Below are 22,662 nucleotides of genomic sequence, written 5' to 3'. Positions count from 1 at the left end.
TTCTTCTGACAACAGGGAGAAGGGATATTCCAGTTCCTTTCCTTTTGGAATAATAAGTAGTGAACATACAGGGATTTGATAGTACATTTTGAAGTTGATAATGGAATTATATTTTCATTTTGTGAACACACATGAATGTACTGCTAGCATTTTCCAAGTTGACAAATACACTAAGCCTTTTTCTTCTCTACTGTGTTGTATTTAAACGTGTCTTAAGAATTGGTGGTTGAATTTGTGAAATCAGAATGTACCCAGTCATAAACTATGATGTCATAAGAGGCGGATTTTAACTCTCATGTCAGAAGTGTTGACAATAATGCATTGCTTCCGTTTGCTTTTAATCAAGCAGGTGGCAAACAAGTATTTTTTTTAATCATATAAACCAGCTTCTTTTCCTGCAGCCGTTTCTGTATGTTTCCTGCTTCTACTCTCATTGGCAGTGTAAAGCAGCTGCAGGTGATTTATTTTGCCAAGTTCCTAAGTTCTTCAGGTTTCCCTTTTATCTTCGTGCAGCCTTGAACAAAGGGAAGAAAGTATAAAATGTGTAGCAATCTTCCTTTTCTTTTCAGGGTCTTTCTATTTCTTGTTAACTTGTCAATACTAGCAATTTTCAAGGCTTGCTCCATTGAGTGCACTTAAAGTCCATAGAATGTAGTGAAATAACAATACTTAAAAACCTGAGGGGTATTTAAGTTCCCTAGAATTCTTAATGTCTCAGGATGATTTGAATTGGTTGCACAAGTGATGCCATAGATATCCTTTGCAATTACAGATCCAATGAAATGAGATATTTTGATTATTCCTTCAAAGAAGCCATATACAGATAAGTGTAGTTGTTACCTCCCTCTTCAAAACACTTTGAATTCATTCATTCAGCTAAGAGACAAATTCTTATCTATGCAGAAAAATACTTGTTCTTTTCTAAAGATGTTTGTGGAGGGGTGTGATGGGGAAACAAGTTTCTTGACCAATACCAAAGTTGAATAAATCAGTTTGTCTAGATGAGTCTGCTCTGGATGCTAGGAAGAGTAAGAGCCACATACTGACCAGTCTGCTTATCCTCCAGAGACCTGGAGGTTGACTTTGTTGTTCCTGCTGAGGCAGTAAATACTACTCTTGGTTTCTGTTTTATTTTGCTAGAATGTGCAAGAACTAAAAAAGAATTGATGTGACACAATTTATGTTTGCATAAATACACATTTTTCTTATAATGTAACAAAGAAGTTAGATAAAAACTGAGAGGGTGTAGTTGAATTGTTCTTAGAGTTACAGTTAACTGTTACTAAAAGGGGAAGTTCTGTTTTGCAGCTCTGATGTCTTGTGCCCTTGCTTTGTGCTGCTAAGTAAGTAAGGTGGCGTATGCAGGATCTTCAAAGTGTATTTTAAGGCAAAGGGAAAATCTGCCTTGTGGAGAACTGATCTGAGTTGTATGAAAGACTTGGGCACTTTTTGTATCCATACTATATGTAGTGCTTCAGATACTTGCGATACATCATTTAATGAGAATTTGCTTGAAAAGGGCTGGGGAAATGTTAAGGGGACCTGGATGCTTAGCTGTTTATATGCATATGATTCATAATTTCTGTGAACATCCTGTATAGAAAAATCCTGGTAGATGTGTTCTTAAAATCAAGTTCCCTTTAAATGCCTGTAGCCATCTAATTAAATAAATGAACTACTGTAACCTCCTGTCAAACAGTTTCTCTAAGTTACCTACTGTGGTAGCAATTTGTATATGCTCTGAATAGTGACTGAATTGTAGAAGGCAAAATGCTAATTTAAGAAAATGTCATTGTGTGAATGTTCTCTTCAGTAGCTGCAGCTGGTATTGCGTATCATCAGAAAATGGAAAAACCTATCTGCAAATTAATCTGTGACAGTAATGTTAGGGGCACCAGCAATAATTATGTTACCATTTGTACAAATCCAGAGATGAGACCAAAAAGTGGCGAGAGGAAGCAAGGCATGAAACCCAACATTCTGCATTAAAACATTTGCAGGTTGGAATAGGTTTAACAGTTGAGCTTGAATGTGGCAAATTGGTTCACACGTATGTAGTAATTATAAGAAACTTGCTTGGACTTGTGTACTTTGCTTCTGATTCCAGGGATCATATTATTTAGATTGAGAGTTGACTAACTCCAAGAGATATTCACAGTGGTGGGAATAAAATTAAGAGTACTAGCTTAGATTAACTGTTGACAGAATTCCAGTCCTTCCAGTACAGTTTGCTAATGCAAAAACTCACAGCATGAATGAACAATTCTACAGCAGTTCTTTGATGTAGAGGCAAATACTCATCTCAGTTGAGTGTCTTCTGAATGTGGCCAAATAGATACAGTTTTAAATACATAATTTAAATAGTTTTATTAAATAATTTTAAAACCATACATGCACCTAATAGATTTAATATAGATGTTAGTTATATTGTTGCAGGCTTGCAGAAGCATAGCTTTATTTTTACCCATTAGAATTTTATTTCTGGAAACAGCCATAAAATAAGAGTGTTTTGAACTTGGAAGTAAATGGAAGCTGATGTAATACACCTTAATCTTGGGTTACAAACTGAGAACCACTCAACTGGTCATGTAGAAGGCTCTCTGTCCTTTGAGTACTGCAAGGCCTGTCTTACCATGGCTCACCATTTAATAATTTTAAAACTAGCGTAGCAAGGTAAAAATGGCAAATTAAAATACAGATTTTATCAGTAATTTAGATTCTTCACAGGTCTTTTTTTAACTGTTTCTTAACTTTTCTTAATTTTATTGTTGACATTTCTCATTTTGATGATTAGTACAAGTGTACACACAAGTAAATCACAAATATGGGCAAGACTACTGATTTAGTATTTGGACTTAAGTATTGCAGGATAGACAGATCTTTTTTCCCCTTTTGAGTTTTCAGTTTTAATAAAATGACTTAAAAAACCTTGGCACTTCAGTCAAAGTATTGAAGGTCTGATTACTGGAATATGTTAAAATCGGGAAGCTCCTAGTTGCAACGAAATGGGAAACACTGTCAAACCATGAGTTGATAAAAGTCAGGTTAACCAGATGGAATTAGAATTTGTTGGAAGTTAGCTGTAGAGAATGGTAGTCTCCTGCTGGTGCAAAGGACCTTCCTTCCCATTTAATTTTACTCAGCTACTTCATTTTAATGGCTAGTATGTTAAAAACCATTAAACTGGAAGTTCAAAAACAGGGAAATGGATTCATTCATTTGTTCATACCTCTCCAAAGTGTGAATAGGGTCATGAGGTAAAAATACAACAAGGATCAAGACCATGCTCATTATGGTGAATACAATGTATCAGTTCAGTTTGCTAAAAATATGTGTTTGCAGCACAGAACATACCTTGGTTGTGTGTGCTGCTTAAAAGCTTCTAGGGCAACTTCTGTCAAAGTAAAAGTCTTTTCTAATAGGATTGTTTCTAACTTGATGTTTACTTGGTCTTCAGTATCTGTGTAGTAAGTAGAAGGTAGTGAACTGCATTTTTATGACATGATAGAGGCATGTGAAAAGAATTAGATGTTGAGAAAAATATGCTAAAGTAAATAAATTGCCTAAGCAAGCATGTTTAGGTAGCATATTCTTCAGTTTAGCAAAAAGTACTGAAACAACTGGTACAATGAATCCTTTAGAAAAAAAACACAGAATGAGAATAAAATCAGAGTGGTTTCTTGCAGATTAGAAGGAATAAATAAAATTAATCTTTTTTGCATTCAATTTTTTTTTTTTAAGTTAAAAATTGTCATGTTTGTTAGAGATCTGTTCTATGTTTGGGAAATCAAATGTTTCTGTAGTCCACAGATAAACCAAAGAAAATTTTTTTTGTTCATTTGCTGTCAATTTGCGTTAGAATCCGTGAACTTCCAAATCAGTTCCATGTCAAATATTATATTTCTTCTTTGAAAAGTAGTGCTAAATACAATTGGGAATGTTCGAAGACTTCTTGTCTTTCAGAGTAACAAGAATTTTTGTTATTTCTCAAAAAGTGCCCAGAAAATGTATTACTTACTTTAGATAAATACACAATTTTGAAAACCTTGTATTTCTTTTTCCCAGGCTGTTCGCTGCTATGAATCGCTAATTTTGAAAGCTGAAGGAAAGGTCGAGTCTGATTTCTTTTGTCAGTTAGGTCACTTCAACCTCTTATTGGAAGATTATCCAAAAGGTAAGTTTTTTTAGTACTTCTGATAAATGTCGTTGGGGGATTGTAATTTGGTGTAGATGACACAATAGAATGAAAAACATTTGGGTAACTCATGGTTTTCTTGGTTTGTGCTATATTTCAAATCCTGTTAAAAAAACCCCAAAAACCCACAAGGCTGATGTCTTAATGAAAACAGTTGTATTTTAACTTCTCATTCTCCTTGTTTTTCAATTAAAACAAAACAAAAAAATCAACAAAAAACCCCAAACCAAAACACTACTGGTTCCGGTATGAATATCAGATGTATTTAGTTTATAGAGTAGCACCACACTGCCTACTTCAGTCTTCTGGTTCATTGTTAAATTTGTACAAAGAGTGGAACCCAAGCCTCTAGAGGCTTCCTGTGGGAGATGGGAGACACAGGTGCATAGGACAAGAGCCTGTCTTAGTGCTTTCATATATGTCCAATCTCAACAGGTAAGGCTAGGTTAATTCAAAAGCAAAGGTATGAACTTAAAGTGTCTTTCAAATTCTGTTTTAAATACTGAGTAGAAGAGTGCATGTAGGGGTTTGGGGGGGTTGGATGTGATTTGTTGGAGAGGTTAGGTCACTGCTTCGTGATTGCTTAAATGTTTTTTGCCATCACTGCAGCCAGTGAACATAGAACCTTTTATATACTTGTGCTTTGTTTGTTGTGGATTCGTAGAGTCCTTTTTTTGGTAGTGGTGTTGATTCTTTGCTGTGTTGCTGACCATGACATAGGGCTAGATCTTTGGCTTGTCCTGTTTCCACTTCATGTCGCACTGGGTGTCAAGCCCAGTGTCTGATAGCTGCCTCCCTGCCAGTGATTGTGGTAGGAAGGGGTGATCTTGCGCTACCTAGCTAATTAGAACAGGTCAGAATATGTAATTTTTTTCATGGAATGTCTTTTTTCATCGTTACTGCTTTTTAGTTTTAATATTAATTCAGTACTGTTTGCCTCAATATAAGGAAACAAACAGCACCTTCACCACGAAAATGTCTATTCCCACTTCACCTCTTTTTCAAACACACAGCTTTACTGCTTTACAATTACCTTGGGATGTAGAAATAGGAAAATAAATTACAGCTGATAGTAATTCAAAATCACTGCTTAGTGATTCAGGCTAGCTGTGGACCATTTCATAATAGTGTGTCTATGTGTCCATTTGTTCACTATGTCTAACATAGAACAATGTGAATTAGGGTTCCTGGAAGCCTAGCTCACTTTCATTTTTTAGGTGACAAATGTTTAGATGTGATACTGGTACAGAGGACTTTGCAGTTGCCTAAATTCAGTGAGTATATTCAGAAGGCTTTGAGTGATCAAGGCATCTGTCTCTGTTGAGTATATGGGGAGCTTAGGGACCTTAGTATGCACAACTTGTACCTACATCCCATCCAACAGACGTCATGTAACCATAAATGTTTCCAATTTGAGAGACATGGGAAAATCTAAAGGAACATGACAATATTCTGGCTGTAGAATTTCCTGAAGAATGATCTTATGCTACGATTTGATTTGATTTTTTAAAAGAAAATTCAAACACCCCCTTTGCAGACAATTTACACTGTTGTTTCTGAATAGCCTAATACAACTTGGTCTGATGTGAGTACAGTATGGCTTATTGGATGCATTTTACATAGCAAAGACAGTGCAGGATTGTGGGCTGGACTGTATTAACTCTGCTGTTGAGTTGGTAACAGTAAAGAGTGATAGGACTGGACATTGCTATGGGTCAGAGCTGAGGTTCACTGATAAGGAGTCAGCTTTGTACTGTGTATATGGTTTTAAGAACAAGCATAAAAAAATACAAATGATGGCTAAAAATGCCAGTTCTCCAGAACTGTCAACAAGCATGAGCAGAACTGTGTGGGAAGAGATGTTTAGGCATTAAAAATCTGAATTAAAATACTTAGAATTTTCTTAGTTGCCTGTTTAAAATCACATCTCAGTCACGAAAGAAGTCTCAAGAAGTGGAAAAAACTTTTATTTATAATGAAGCATTAAAAAAAAAAAAGATGTATCTGTATTTTCAAAGAAATAGGGTACTAGTGGAAATAAAACTGGAGGATTTTTAATTGATAGGAAAGGGAAGTTGAAGGGTTTTTTTTTATTAAGTGAGGGACACATTCTTGTTCACAACAGTTGTTGAACTGCAGTACCAAAGACTGTGAAAGTATTACGCACAATGCAAAAAGGCGTGTGTTCTGTAATAATTTTACTACTGTTACTTGAAAGAAGTAGAATGCTGTTGCATTGCATAATAATTTTAAAGTAAAAATGTTATTAATTCTGAAAATTCTGTTACTTATAATTATCATACATTCTAATGACAATTAGGGTTAAATTTTAAATGCTTGGGAACTGAAAAATAAAGGGAGCTCTTAAATGTTTTTGATCTCACCTAGTGTATCCAGTTTTTTTAAGTCCTGAAGTTCTGGAAGTGTGGAGTGCTGAAGCAGGATGATTTTCAGAACCATAAATCTGTCTAGTCTGAAGTTAGTCTTGGACGAAGCTGTGGAGAAGTTGGATGTGTTTAATAAAGTGGATGTAATTAATAAAATACCAGAAGATAGCAGCATGACTAATGTGGCACAACTTTTTTTTTTTTCTTCGAAGCCTGTTATTTATTTAATCAAATATCTTTAATAAATATGGATACCTTTGTTATAATGTTGAAAGGTGTGTCTTTCTGTATTAAAGGCAAAAGTGATAGTTTGGGTTTTTTTATATCTGAGGTTAGACTAGCGTATGTTTTTTCCTAGCCTTTAAATATCCAAAGCTCATCTGCAGCTTGTAGTTTTCCCGAAATGCAGTATGTTTGAATTGCTATTGTTAGCTAAAGGGTTTGCTCTGCAGCCATGAAACTGAACTGTCTTGTTAACTGTATTCTGCTACTGTTAGGAGAAGATCCGAGGCAAGTTATCAGCCTTTTTGCAGATTTTGAATACTGTGAGCCACTGACTTGTATTCAGACAGTTATAACCAAGGCACATCGATCCAGCTTAGCAAGTATGTTCAGGGTGGTTTATGTGCCCAGCTTTTGTAATCTTGATCATTACTGGTCAGAATTTGGCTTAACGATTTCCCAAAATGAGAACGTTTGCCCTTTTTCCTCAGAATTTTCTTAACTATAATTTGATGTCTTCCTCCCTTTTTTAAAGAGGTAGCTATTCCCCAGTTGTTTAACTGTCAAGAGGTTTCCAAACCTGTTGTTCCCTGGGTGTGTCTTCAGTGGCAGCCCCCATCTGCCTGTTGCTGCTCTCTGTATTGTGCTGGCACAGCTGAATGTGCAGCTGTGTGGGGAACTGATCCAACTGAAAAATAACCCTGCAGAAAAAAGTGATGCAATAGACCCAGAATGTGAAGCCTTAGGATTTCACAGAAGGGGTTGATGAGTTGTCATGGAGGCTTTTGGATGCTGGCAGCTTTGTGAATCCAGCTAGGACTCCATGGTGTATACCTGTGAACTTTTTCAGCTACTACATTCCTTGTGAGGGCCAGGATCTTACCAAAATTACTGTGCTCCTAGTCTTGCAGGAAGCTGATGCTACATCAGTAGTTGGGGATTTTTGTATTTTATTTTTTTTTCCCATGACTCTGGTACCATAAGGAGTACAGAGCGTAGTGGTCTTCAAGTTTTACGTTCCAGTTGAATGCTGCTAAGTGAGCTCATGGACTCTGGCATCATCTGTGTTTCCCTTAGAGGTCTTTATATCTATTTTGTAGAACTGTCACACATGCTGGCTGTATTTCAGCCTGTGACTTGGAGGACAGCTAACAGTTGCACAAGTGGAGACATACTTTTATCATTTGCTGCCTTGAATTGCTGTTCTATAAGCAAAGTTCCTGGCAGTAGAAGTAGATAATGCAGTTAATTAAATATTTAGGAAAAACATGATTATTTACATCACAGTTACTAAAGCACAGTTAATACTGCACTTAAATAATTTTTATTGCTGTATTCAAGTAATTATCATATTTTTTATGTACTATGGCAGGACAGTTTCAGTATTACTTTGAGAGTGCATTTTCAAAAGCACTAATATAAAAATATTGTAAGTAATTTATAATATAGTGTTAATTAGTGTTTTAAAAATTTTAGGGATAAAATTTAAAAGAAAACTGAAAAAAAATCCCACCCCAGATTGTTTATTGCGGTGCTGATTTAGTAAGATACAGCCTAAACCCAAAATTTAAACACTTTGATTGTACTAATGTAAAGGTGTTTGATTGTTAGAACAACTCACAGATTCAGCCATGTACATGTGTTCCTTTCTACTCATAATTCCAGCTCTGTAGAGAATTTCTCTGTAGTGGTTAATGTCTTATTCTTCTAGGACTTTGACAGAAAGCACTGTCACTAGGAAGCATTTCAATGCACTGTGTTCTGAGATAGAGTAGTAGGAGTCATCTTAAAAATGTAATTGTAATTTTTAAAAATTGTTAATAGCTGGCAGAAATTGGGTTGCTTCTATTTAGAGCTGTTTATTTAATCTTCAGGATGCTGTTCTTACATTTTAGGCAGTTGAATTTCAGGCAGTTGAAATGATTACCTGAACTTCCTATAGAAAGGAGTAAGAATGTTATCTTAGGCTTACTTTACAATGTTCTTTATAAATGGGGGAGAGAGGGCAGGGGTTAGCAACGGAAGATTGTTGTAATAGAACATAGCTGGACCATGTTTTTTTTGACTGGTAGTCTGAAAATTTTCATTTTGGGCATTGTTCTGAATAAACAGTTGTTAAAAGTACTTTTGTGGAATATGCTCTTTGAAGGATATTTTTAGCATCCTGTGATGCCATTATGTTCCTTCACTGTTATTCTTAATATTTTAAGGCCTTTAAAAGATTTCATTATCTAAAGGATTTCTGTAACCGTGAACTCATTGTCAAACTTGTGTATGTCTTACACATTCAGTACTTAGTCTCCTCTGCAGTTCATAGTTTGACATGATTATGGGACAGTGGGCTTCTCACCACTTTGTTGCCATATATTTCCAGATGACTGTCTAGTTGTTAATAAAATTACTTACAGGGCTGCTTGGTTATTTTTCTTTCTTAAAGGTATAATGGTGTTGCTTTTGTGTATCTGCCTTAATTCTGTGTTAAAAGGAAGCAAGCTTTAGGCTTCTTTGATGATCTCTTTGATACTTTTGTCACAAATCTCTAGAGAAAACGGAGAATAGCCTCTTACGTGAGGTCTTGGACCAAAAGACCTGAGTTGCATTTTTCCTGCCCTGGCTCCCACAACATTTTTTGGTCATTGACTCATTCTTTGAATTTCCTCAGCTTTTGATGTCTTCAGTTTTATGGCCCAGCAGTGTTCATCTTGCTGGGTTAAAACAGTTTAGTGGATAAAACCTGCACTATGTAATGAATTGTAAGCTGCATATGTTTCCTGGGTGTTTAATGAGCATTTATTTTTCCTGGAAACATTGTCTTGTTTAATGCAATGCATGTACCCTTTCCTTGCTTCCCTTGTGCCGTTCTTCAGCTAATTTTCTTACTCCTCATTTTCATATCAGATAAGCACTCGGAAATGTTAGTGCTTGTTGAAAAATTACATCAGAAAAGAGATTACTATTTAAGAAAGAAAGTATTGAATTACACTGAAGATGATGGAGCTTTGAGTTGTTTTAAAGTTCTCTATTCAGGAGTACATCATCAAATTAATTCTTGCTTATAACTTTTTAAAGCTCAGCAATCCAAAAGTCTGTGTTAGTCACATTTAGCCTTGCAAGGTGCCACTAGATGGTGTCAGTATCTAGTTCACTTTTTCCTTACTCAAGCACTAAAATACTCAAACTGTTCCATGTTTGCATCACTTTCAAAGGCCTTTTAAATTTTTCAGGTATCATAAATGAGGTTTGTTAGAAAAGATCATAAATCCATCCTTCTGTGACTGTGTGATTTGTTATTAGTTGTGCTAAAAATGGCAGGTACACGGCTGTCATTCAGTCTAGACATTTCGCTCCCCATTTTCATCTCACTTGTTGATAAGCTTATGTATTTTGGACTCCGGATATTAAGAGAAATTGTCTATCGTATTACTGAAACAATTGTGTAGTTTATAAAGTTTTACTGCTTTCTTATAAAATTAGGTAGATTAAAAAAAATAGCATATTGAAACCACATACATGGTAATTATGTAAATCTATTTTGTATTCTCTCTGTGAAATCAAGGAGTCTTAAACAGGGACGAATAAGAAACCCAGTATAATTCCTGTCCTGATTCTGAAATGTCCTTTGACCCTGGTCATAGTAAGTGCCCCCTACTCTTAGGGGGAAAATAATAAAGGTTGTCAGTGCTAAAGTAATTGTAGATACTGCAAAATGAGTAGTTCTGGGTGGCTGTAGAAACCTGTAAGAAGAGGAAGCCAGAAGACTGTGACTAAAGTCGCTGAGAGTCCGCTCTGCAGTCAGTGGTAAAGTGTTACAAGACAGAGTCTGAGCTGAGGAGATTACTTACTGTCCAGTAGTTTTAATTCTTTGGGTGGAAAGATGGTAGTTTTCTTTTCAAAGTTACATTACCTAAACTTTATTTTCATCTACTCAAGCAGTATAGTGGATTGTGTTTGATCTGAAAAGCTTTGGGGCATAAATAGCCAAACCCTGCCCCACTCAGGGTAGGATGATAAATGCTGTCTGCCACTCATTAGGTTGTAGGGTTTCCAAGGGTCTTATAGTAAGTATTACCTGTTAGACAAATAATGTAAATTGCCAGCTTTTGGAGAGAATATTAATAGGAAGAGTGGAAGCTGATACAATAAGTAATTAAATACTGGGTAGAAGAATGGAGATAGGTAACTGTGAGCACCCTTTTAATGAGTTCTTGAGTCAGATGTCCAATATAGTTTTAGATGTCTGGATGTTGTCTCGCAGCTTAGTTCATTTAACCGAGTTTTCTGTGGCTGACTTGATCAGTTTATTAATAGAGTTGAGAGTGAAGCAAGAAATGTCCCACTGTTGACACTCAGTCATGTTATTTCTGTGTCTGAAGATGAATGTTCTAGATGCTCAAGAGTATTTTGGATGCTGAAAAAATAACTTGCTATATATTTGGCCTCCAAAAGTTCCATAGGTTTAAGAATTTCAGTGGCAAACTTTTAAATTGGAAAAGCTCAATAATGACTTTCTAATCAGAAGTTTGTCTGCAGAATTCTGCTTTGCCTAGGTGTGATTTCAAAGCATTAATTATGTTTAAAAAAGGGTACCTTAACTGAAACAGGGTAATTCACTTGCATCCATAAAAATGAGAGTTGACCCTATGTTGAAAGAGGGGCAGCAGTTCATAGAATTGTTTTTTAAGTAAAAAATTGTCTTGGCTTGGAATGACCAGTCTTGGATGAAAAGTAAAGGTACAAATGGTATTGGGTTTTGTCTTTGTTTGGTTGTTTTTTTGAATACTAATAATGTGATTATATCACAAGTCACTTTCTTTTCACTTTTTAATAAACCAGAGAATATAGTTCCATAATTAGAATCATAGCACTGATGAAGCATAGCCTGTGTTTCAGATAGGCACTTGTGTAGAATTTTTGTTGCTCAGCTGACTCACCTGCTATTTTTTCTTCTTAATCCAGACTAAAGTTTTTAATTTAAGGGGTTTGCACTAATTTCTTCTAGTTGTAAGGAAGAAGTTCCCTTGCTTGTAGTTCCATAATACAATTTTTTAATGAGATACTCTGTTTCTACACCATAAAACTCAGAATTAATGTCTGCTCACCAGTGACTTGCTCAGGGAGTAGAAGGTGTGGTAGAGTTCAGATTTATGGTTCATGTTCTACTGTTCAGCTGCTTTAAAACTAGTAGGTTGTTTCAGTTTTTGAAAAATCTTGCTGTCATAATTTGATTTCTGTCCTCTTGTATGTGAGGTTCATCTTAGGAGTGTGTTTGATTAGGGATGGTTCATGTGGGCTGTGGCAAAAAAATGCTCTCTTGAATCCTTGTTTTTCTGCCTGTTCCTTCAATCCATTTCAGCAGACCTTGGGTGCTTATGGAACAGGTGCTTAATGTATATGTAAAGGGGCTGGAATAAACTTTCACAAGTAACTAACTGTAAGATGAGCACTTATTAAATGCTGAAATTGTGCTTCGGTAATGGTTTCTAGTTCTCTGACTTTCATGAGGAGGAAAAGGATGTTTAGCTCCTGTGTAAGGACTCCCTCCATGATTCATTGTTATGCATTTTCATCACAACACTGAGAATTTTGCATTTCACCTTCAAGAAGTTGAGGAGAAGCAGAATACTGTTACCCTAGAAAGGTTGGATGCCTAGAAGAGGTTGACGAAACCAGGAGTAGGATTGGGCACTTCAGGCACTTAAGAACAGGACTGTAGTGTCGGATTTGTTCCTCTGGAGGAGTAATGTGACCTTCCTTAAATGAAGGCCTCCTTATTGTGTAAACATGAAATGTGCTTAGGCAGTCCTTGCTTTCCATGTAGTTGTCTTTAACTGTAGCATGAGCCTGGAACATTAAAGCAGTCATTTCAGCTGTTACTATGGGAAGGTACTAAACTTTACTGAAGAATGGAAGAGTTCTTTTCTAACTCTTCCATTCTTCAGTAAAGTTTAGTACCTTCCCATAGTAACAGCTGAAATGCTCATGCAAAATTCAGCACTCAAAGGAGAACTGGTAGAATATCATTGAGGAAAGTGTCCCCTCTTTAATACAAGAACTTTTCCCTGTAGTAAATGGAAGTACTAGAATTTCTCTGGGCAAGTTTATTTACTAGCAGTGATGTTAGTGTAGGCTATTTTCCTGTGTCTCTCAATCCTTCTTTTCCCTTCACACAGGGCTTTGTTGGGTTGGAATGAATTAATATGTTCAGATGTCTTCTGTCCCTTTTTTCAGTGCTGCTCACCCCTGTTGCATTGTCTCTGCTTGGCTAGGGAGCAGGGCTGAGCATGCTCTGGGTAGCTGGAGTTAGGAGCAAGAAGAAAGACTTGAGCTGTAGACTTTTTTGTTATACTTCTGTAAGGAATGTATCTTTTTTTTTTCCTTTTTAGGAAAAGCTGTTGATTCTCTGGGATTTTTTGGTGGTTTTTGTTTTGTTTGTTTTTTGTTTGTTGGGTTTGCTTTTGTGTGTGCTTTTTTTGTTGGGTTTTTTTAAAAAAAATCTCTTTGTTTTTAAACTGTTGATATTTTATAAATTTCTTAGCAATATCTTAACTGCTGTGGGGAAACGTATTTTATGTACCCATTGTTTGTTGGATATGCTCATGTGGGTACACCTGTATATTTTAGCAGTTGCACTGAAAATACCCTCCCTTTTATTTTCCTGATACACATTCTTAGCATTGTAGTTAATGTTCTTTTCTTTTTATTTTATTCAAATCCACTGTATAATTGACTGCAACAGTTAATTTTCTAAAATATGATAGATGACAAGAAGTTCTCAGTTTCCTAAGTCTTGCATAATATGGTGCTGTTGACTTAAGGATTTGAAATGTGCTTTAACCTTTAGGTACTACTTGAGTAAAAAAAGGACTAAATTTCCCTTCATTTAAGTGTGTTGCATTACAAAATGGTTTCATAGCATGCATGTGTGTTTTCCAGTTTGGTAAAGCAAAGTAATTTCTACATTCAAAACCTATTTATGCCTTTCTGTTAAAAAGTCAGTAATACCTTAGAGAAGGTGAATCTAAGAGGAGTATTTGGGGTAGGTTATTTTGTGTTACTGTGAACATCCTTTATTTATAATATAATTACAGCATGTAACTGAAATATGCTTAGTCTTAACATCCTTAAATTCATGTTGTTAGACTGTTGTCATATCCTTCAGTTTGTACCAATTGTTTTGAGGAGGACGGCGGGCAGGAGAGCAATTGTATTCTCAAGTTTTGAAAGACTTAGCCTGATTGACTAAATTTTTCAGTGATTTAATTCATCTAAGTTGCATGTAAACATTTCACATATTGCATGTTGATAGTGTAAGGATGATGAGTGTACTAGTTTTATTTTTCTACTCTGGGCTTCTAAATAAATCACAGTTTAGAACACCAAAATTAGAAGCTGGCTTCAGAAGCAGTTCCAGTGGTGAGGGGCACCTTATGGGCATGATTCAGCATGGATCAGACATTCAAAAATATAAAGTTGCGAGTGTCCATAGACAGCTGAGTGCAAAGATACATTCTTAAAAAGGGAAAACTGTGCCTTGTCAGTATGTGTATGTTGTTCTTATTTCACTTAAAGACTTATTGTTAAGTGATGGAAATTAATATGTAAGGCAGGCATTGAAGGGTCATAAAATTCAGTGACATTCTTTATGCATGGTACTTGCAGGAAATGAACCTGCACATAACATACTTACTATGTAAATCTGTTTAGTGTTTCTAGTTTTTCAAAGCAGAGGTTGTCTTCTGGTGTTGTTTGGAAAATACATACCATGTAGAAACTATTCTTAAGAAGCAAACACTTGAAAAATCAGACTTATGGTGTTACTGCAGTGAATTGTAATTTAAAGTTCTTAATTTTTGGATGGTGCCTAGTGCAATATTCTTGTAAGAATATAAAGCCTGTTTGCATTCCAGTCAGATGTGGCCTGTTAGCAGAAAGGCATGATGAATCAACCAGAATTTTCAGTTGGGAAGAGGGATGCAGGCATGGTGATTTGAGAACTTCTTTGCTAAGTAGAGCTAATATTCTACTGAATAGTGCTGTTCTTAACACTGTCTTCCAGGTTACTCTTGGTATTAGATGTTGAATAAAACGTAAGCTTTTTTTTGCTTGCTATTGTTTCTCTAGTTGCTGAATGTAAGTGCATGTGAAATTGATTTCTCTTTCTATATCACTCCACACCAGTTCTTCAAAAATTACAGGACATAAGGGAGCGTGGTGAATGAGCTATATGATTAAATTTTTAAATCTTACAACAGCTTTGTCCAGGATAAAAATAAATAAAAAATCAAGTTATTTATATTGTTATATGTTTCCTTTAAAATATTACTTGGTTTACATTTGTAAGATTAAAAATAAATATACTTTTGGGTTGACATTTCATAAAAATTATAATCTTAATTAATGCATTACCCACAACAGTGTACTTATTGGGGCAGTGTTACTTTTATTAAACCATTTATCATACTAATGTTTTGTATTCTGACTCTTACAGTTTTCTATCTTTTTCTTCAAAGGAAATGCAATAAAATAAATTTAACATGAATTTTTCTTTCCTCCAGCATTATCTGCATACCAGAGGTACTACAGTTTACAATCTGACTACTGGAAGGTCTGTATATGATAGTTTTTTGTTTGTTTGTTGGTTTGTTTGTTTTTTTTTTTTTTTAAAGTATTGTTGTAAATTATCGAATTTCTAAGTTCAATATAAGTTTGGAGTATCTACCTGCAGTTACTTTTTGGCATATTAATTTGGTCTTAATGGAAATGTTCACCTACATGTACAATTTATTATAAATCTAAGTGGAAATAAATCTTGCCAACACTTGTTGAAATGGCAGATTAATTAACCTGCTAAATTTTAGATTTTTTTACTACTATCCTTCAGCATAGGTGGATACATATGGGTATTGAGGGAATCATAACCTCTTGAAATCCGCACAGGCATTGGACTTATACTTTGTTGCTTTTTATTTCCAGAGATGCAAAATTTTTCAAGTCCCTTAAAAGATAACATTCTTACGCAGGACAGGAAAAAATCCTGTCAGTTTAGATGTCTTACCTGTAAGTCCATGTAGAGGTATAACAACTTCAAATTAATAAAATATAAACATTTATCAAAGTAATTTTGTCAAAAGTAGTTTGCATTGCTATATTGTTGTATGAAATAATTAGAAGCTTCTGATTGAGACAGGTGCAGGAAAGGACATAACACAGTAGATACTTGTGTGGTCTTCAGCAGCTATTTTCCTTAATAGTGTGTGTAAGTGCGTATTTTAGACACGGAAGGCTCACTATGGAAAGACATCTACACCATGTATAAACCAGCATTAGAGAAGCAACATTTTCTGTCTTCTTTGCATTTTACAGGGACTGTTAAGAGTTTTCTGAAAAACCCTGTGACAAGTTCTCCTGTTTGGGGGATGGTGGAAAGGAAGGAGAGCAGGCTAAATAAAGGGTAGATGAGTGAACTGAAATAAATGTTTTCTGGCAAGCGCAAGGACGGGTCTGATCGATGAGTCCTAAGAAACTTTTTCATGTTGTCTTGTAAAGGCTCTGCTCCAGTAGAAGTTGTACGAGTGCCATATTTGTACCAACCCAATTTGGAGTTCAAGTACTTTTTTTAGAAATAACCCCTGTAGTTTAAAAATGACAACTGTAAAAGCATTAATCTGTCCTTACTACTTACATGCACTGGGAGAGTTAGTTTAAGGATTGCTGTAAATGGGTGTTGAAATCAACCAATTAATTAAATATCTTTTGTAATAGTTTCTGTTGTATTCGTCCCATTTCAGAATAGTTTGTGACTTGAATTATTTTTTCTGGGTTTTTTTTTCTAATGTTTTATTATTTGGAAGTGACGGTTGGTTAGCAAATTCTGTTCCCTGCATTTTCAGAGTATGAAATGTAAATGGTTACATGTTTCCATTGGTGTAGAGTGTTTGAGCATGAATCAGAGTATTACCTGCAATTTAAATAAATGCAAAATCTGATTTTGTTGCAGTTCCATTTCAAGAGCATGGATGGCAGTAAAATGTGTGATGTGTGCTTGACTTAGTGAAAGCATTTTCTGTTTGTATGCAGTGTGCTGGTATTCTGTATTAGGAAGAAATTGTTTCCTGTGAGAGTGGTGAGATACTGGCACAGGTTGCCCAGAGAAGCTGTGGCTGCCCCCTCCCTGGCAGTGTTCAAGGCCAGGTTGGATGGGGCTCTGAGCAACCTGGTCTAGTGGGAGGTGTCCCTGCCCATGCAAGATGATCTTTAAGGTCCCTTCCAGCCCAAACCATTCTAGGATTCTATGATCTCAAGAGTTTTATCATGCAAAGATTATTTCAAACTGTTCCAGCTGCAAGCACTGTTTCAATCTGATAAAAGATGGTTTTTACTTCTACAAAGAAATGCCTAAAAATGCTAATTTTTCTTCAGGTTGGTTTTACCTGGAAAGGATACTATGCTACTTGATCTCAGCTATGAGCTTCCTTACAAATGTGTAGTTTGAAGTGGGTTTTTTTCCATAATAGTTTTGGAGTTATTCTTAATTTTTTTAATTTTTATATGCATGAAGAAGAGCCTGAAGGAGTCTGAAACAGTTTTGTTTTTTTTAGTTAAAAACCTTTTTATTGAAATTGATAAAAATCACAGTTGGATCATATTTTATCTTATTTATGGATGATGAAGCTGGTTCAGAGTTGGCAGTGGGAAGCAGCCCAGGCTTGGTCTACGGAAAGTTACTATTCCACTCTTCCCTCAACTGAGAGGTTTTTTGGTGTTTTTTTTGGTTATCCTTAATTCCTTGTGTCTCTAAGAAACAATTTAGTCAAGAATAGTAAGTTGGTGGTGTATTTTTGGTCACCCTTTTATGATGGATTTTTCTGCTTTGTCATTAACTTTTTTGTTCAGAGAAATACAGATGACTGAAAAAAAAACCAACCCATTCACATTTCCTTGCTTTACTGTTATGGTTCTTTTTAAGAATATATGTGTGTGTGTGTATATATATATATATGTATATTCTTTCTAGTTCTTACAGGGTTAGCTGTCGTCAATTGTTGGAATTTGTGGTGGTAAAGAAAAGGAGAGGGTGTGAAGAAAGGGTGATATTTATGAGCTGTGAGGAGAGCTGTTTGAGAGTACTGAGAAATTGATGGAGAGTCCTGAGTCACATGAAGATTATTATATAAGACAGGTTTGAAACCAGGCAGAAACAGACTTACAAACTTATGCAGTGTATATGAAATTACTTACTGTGGTGCAGTGCAATTTACCATGGTTGAAATAAGTGTCCTGTATCATCTTTGTTTTATGAATAGAAAACTTCTAGAAGGATTGTGAGAGATTTTAGGTTGCTTTGGATATAGTTTGGCCTCCTTATGTAATATTTTAGTCTCTAATTTTTTTACTCTACTTTGGGTTTTCACTGTTGCATGGGCTTGGTAATTGAGTTTTATTTTCATGTATTGTTTCTTACATTATATTAGTTTTACTATGCAATTTATTTTCTTTCACCAAAAAAAGCATTATTTTTTTTCCACAGATTTTTCTGGTGGTTTGAATTCCTTACCAGGTTATTTTCAGTCAGAATTTGGTACACGGTTACTTTAGTTGGTAATGCAGTAAACATTTTGTTTATTCTGTGTAACAAAAATAGAAAGAAAAAACACTTTAGAAAATATATTCTAAATATATGTTAAGTGACAGAAGTGAAGGTGAGGGAGAGATTAGGAAGATGATGTATTTTGCCATTTACCAGATCATTATTTCCCCCCTTCTGATGAAATACTACCTTTCAAAGTAATACCTGTACAGATAGCCGTGAAGGATCTGGTTTGCATTATGCTGCATGTTCCTGAACAGACTCTTTTTTTGTAGTAATGTCTTTCAACACCCACAGATAACATTTCTGTGTTTTTGTCCTGTAAAATGTCCTTCACAATTACTGTTTGTGCATTTTTTATTCTGTATAGGTACTGTGGTACCCTAACTATGCATTTGAAAAGAAATATATTTGACTTGAAATCTTACCAAGTAAATATCTCAACTTGGATAAAAGCTGAGGTAGAGTTCTTGCATTCAAGTAGTTTTCTCAGTGTTAACTTCTTATGTGCCTATGCTAAAATAAATCTTCCCTTCTGTGCAAAATACTTCATTCTGATTTCTTTTTAAAACTCCCCTGTGTCAACATACTGGGGGAGGTGAGGAGGACTGTGGGGGATTACGAGAGAGGAAGGGCAGTTCAGGAGAGGGAGGCAACAACTAGAAATTCAGTTCATAGATTTTCGTGCTACCAAGAAAATAAAGGTATCAAGTGTAAGTGTCTGCCATGGTTATCAGGTTTGACATATTCTGAGGAGGCAGGATTAGAAGCTCAGCATGGAGTAAGATATTAGTCATTTTATGCAAACATGATGGATCCAAAGAGATATCTGGCATCTGGAAAAAGTTATTTTAATGATCTCGTGTGGTTGTATTATAATGCAGTTCATCATACTGAACTCTTATATAATGTCTGGGTTTGTGTACGGCTGTCCTAGCAGAGGTTTTGCTACATGAGTGAATTGAGTGTGTATAAGTGTAAAACACCTGGTTTCATTGCACTGACATGGTTGTCCAGAGCAGGGGAGACCTTAGAAACCTTCATCCACAAATGTGGGGCTGCAAGAGGTTGCAGTGCCTGCTAGAGTGATTCCTGGTTGGGTTTCATAGAAGAGCCTGGTTGTCCTGTATTTTGATTACATCTCCTCTGCTTTGGAATGACACTGCTACTGCAGTCATTGTGTGGTTTGCTAATCTTGATGAAAGAATATTTGTGGTCTGTTGCAGCTAAGCGAGTGTTTACATATGTGTTAGAAATTGTGTGCCTGTTGTTGTTGCGACACAGAATTTGAATAAATAAAACTTTTTGGTATGTTTATATTAGGTAGCACCAAGCTCCCATATGCTGATTCTCTGCAGTGTTTCCATGAACAATCTATTACTGTCATCTCTGTGGTTGGGGAATGAACATGTAGCTTTCTAGACTGTAGTCTAGACGTAAGTAGCTTTCTAGTTTTTAGTCGGCTCCAGAGGGTTGCGAACAACTTATGAGGAGCATGAGAACAGCACTAGCATTGAACCTTACTCTACCTGCCTTTATGAAAAGGAAGACTCTTTTCTATGGACTAGGATGCTGGAACTTAGTTTGAGAATGCCTTACAAAGAAAACAAACCTCGGTTTATTCAGTTACACTCAACCATAATGTCTCTTTATAGAGAAGTCCTTGGAGTAGTTCAACCAGAAAATCTGATTGTTCCTTGAAATGTTTGAGTAGCAATTAATTAGTGAGTTACATCCTCGAACATCAATTTCAACTTAGACTCCTTGTTAGGTGTTGACTTTGTTTGGAAAGTAGCCTAGAAAAAAGTAAATCTGTCAGGCAGTCTTTATCCTTGTCTTGAAAATAGTCCTGATCACCTGTCTTTTTAATAGATATGTTATTTATGTCGTCAGGGCTCTAAAGAAGTTTAGTAACTCCAAGGAGGATTTTCAAAAGCCTACTTCTGTGTTCCAGTAGATTTTAAGAATTTGCATGTAAGTATGATACAAACTGAATTTACAGTTGCAAGGCTGTACAGTAGAAGACTGAATGGTCTAATTTAAAAAAAATAAATTTAAAGGGGGGGAATAAATTATACAGTTGTTTTGCAGTATGGTAAGCTATCAGTCTAGTTCTGGAAGGCAGCTTACTCAAGTGCTTTTTAGAAGTTTAATTTTAGCTACATGTTTGCAAATAACAGAATTTCCTTTTACTTTTCCTGGATAGTCATTATAAAACTGAGGAGAATCTAAAACCATACAGAGGTAATAGGGGAAAAAAAAACCAACAACTCAAACCCTTCTAATTCTCTTAGAAGCCCGGGAAAATACAACTGTGTAGATCTGTTGTAGTCAAGGAAGAAGAATGTGATCTTACTCTGTGCTGAGTTGTTGGTTTGTTACAGCAAGCAAGTTTGTAATGTTTCTTGTTACACAGACACAAAATGTTATTCAGTCCCAGGTATTCTTTTACAATACTTTTTTATAATTAAACCTATATAGAAATGTTACAGCTAGTATTCTTAACTTAAAACACTTAATTAGTAATAAGGGTGGTTTTTTTTCCCCAAAATAACTTAAATAACAAAAGACCATGAATGTTTGAATTTAAATGTGACCTGTTGGTTGTTTTAATATTTTTATGCAGCTTCTTGTAATCTCTCTACCTTTTCCATTTTGGTAGACCAAATGTCTTGTTTTCTTGGTATGTTTTCTTAATGCTATAAAATGGGAAAACAAATTTAAAATGTTAATGCTTTTATTGTGTATGTTTTGCTGTCTCTTTTTCTCTAGACTGTAAGTCTATTTTCCCCTTTTTAAATAGTTGGACAAAAAGCAATTACTAGACATACTGGTAACAGCAAATAAGAGAACATTTTGCACCTTAGAGGATCTGTTATAAGACATCAATTTTCCACTTCGTTGACTCACAACTGTTTTATTTTCTGCAGTAACCTCAAAATACCAAGTGGTGTTTTTAGACAGAATTCATCAAAGCTTCCATTATTTTTTTTTAATTGGAAATAAATGCTTAGTTAAATTGAAACAGTACAGTGGCATAGGTTCAGTCATAATTGCTGAAGCAGACACCTTCCAGAAATGCAAGTTGGAGAAGGCAGTTTGGTGATTCATGAATTTTATATTCAAACCCTTAATTTTTGGAAGTGTTTTTTAAGAGAGCAGATATCCCATATAATGTTACAGATATCCCCATAGGAGTCCTCAGAGATAAAAATTTTAAAATGATGCCAAAAGTCTTTAAATTATTGCCACGTAGCAACACAAGGCATGTACAGGAAAAGCAGAAAGACAAAAACTTTTGATCAGTGAAGATTTAATCAGAGAAGCACTTAGGAGAAGACTTGATCAGGAGAGCAAGTTTCAGAAATCCTCAGTGAATGTGAAATTTGCTGAGGTTAAGGGCATTACAGAAGCAATTGAGAAATAAGGTACGTGACATTAAGATGGCAAAGGTGGAAGCTTGCAATTTAGAATATACTTGCTAGATAAAATCAAAATTATAGAATAAGAATGGAACAAATAGAAATTTCAGAGAAAATGGAGAATCAGGAAGTGAAAAATAAACCAGAAGTTAAATAAATATTCAGCAGCTCTGAAAGGCATTAGGACGGGAGGTATTATTAATACCGTCTGTATGCCCTTTATTTCTGTCTGAAAATACAACGGTCATCAGCACGGTATGTGGGATTCTGTATCATTCCTCACTTTTGACTAAAACAACCATTTTTTTACATTGTAATTCTTTCACTTGAAGGATTTTCACAAAAGCATTCTGGTCATGTTCTGAGAAGTTATGCAACATAACTGTTTCAAGACCTGATGTAGACTAAGAGGGAGAGAGAAGCATGATATTATATATGCTGTGGAACAGCAAATACAAAATAGAGATAACTTTGACAGGAATGTCCAAATTTTTTAATACTGAAGACAGTAGATCATCGTAATGGAGATAAAAGGCATTGTTATGGGATTTAATGGGATTAGCATTTTCAGGAGACTGTGTTGTTGAAAGCAATCTGGAGATAGAGACTGACTCTGATATGCCATGTTAGTAGAGGATGACAAGGTTTTATGTCCAGAAAAAGAAAATAAGGGGAGAGAGAAAGCTGAGAGAAAAAACTGTTAAGATCAAGTGAGACCAAACAAATAATATGAGGAAGAGGAAAGTGTGACTAGTGAAAGAATCACAAGGAATGGTGGAAGGAAAATTGTAGCCCTACTGGGAATTAGAACGTAAAAAAAATGAGAGAAATAAATACATACTTCAGGGC

At 35.4% G+C, this 22,662-nt stretch overlaps 1 protein-coding gene across 15 annotated transcripts in view; it reads left to right on the top strand.

Annotated features, from left to right (window-relative positions):
* KDM6A (lysine demethylase 6A) overlaps positions 1 to 22,662 on the top strand; it is a 160,232-nt gene that overhangs the window by 30,278 nt on the left and 107,292 nt on the right. For all 15 annotated transcript variants that reach the window (XM_051609125.1, XM_051609120.1, XM_051609121.1 and 12 more), the window contains exons 3-4: positions 4,066 to 4,174; positions 15,360 to 15,409. In XM_051609125.1, coding sequence (XP_051465085.1) covers positions 4,066 to 4,174; positions 15,360 to 15,409 — 159 coding nt within the window. The remainder of the gene's footprint in view (positions 1 to 4,065; positions 4,175 to 15,359; positions 15,410 to 22,662) is intronic.

The sequence above is a fragment of the Apus apus genome, chromosome 1 (genome assembly GCF_020740795.1).
Source record: "Apus apus isolate bApuApu2 chromosome 1, bApuApu2.pri.cur, whole genome shotgun sequence".
In the NCBI taxonomy this organism is placed as follows: Eukaryota; Metazoa; Chordata; class Aves; order Apodiformes; family Apodidae; genus Apus; species Apus apus.
The sequence above is the reverse complement of the archived record's forward strand: the minus strand, read 5'-3'. Positions and strand labels throughout refer to the sequence as shown.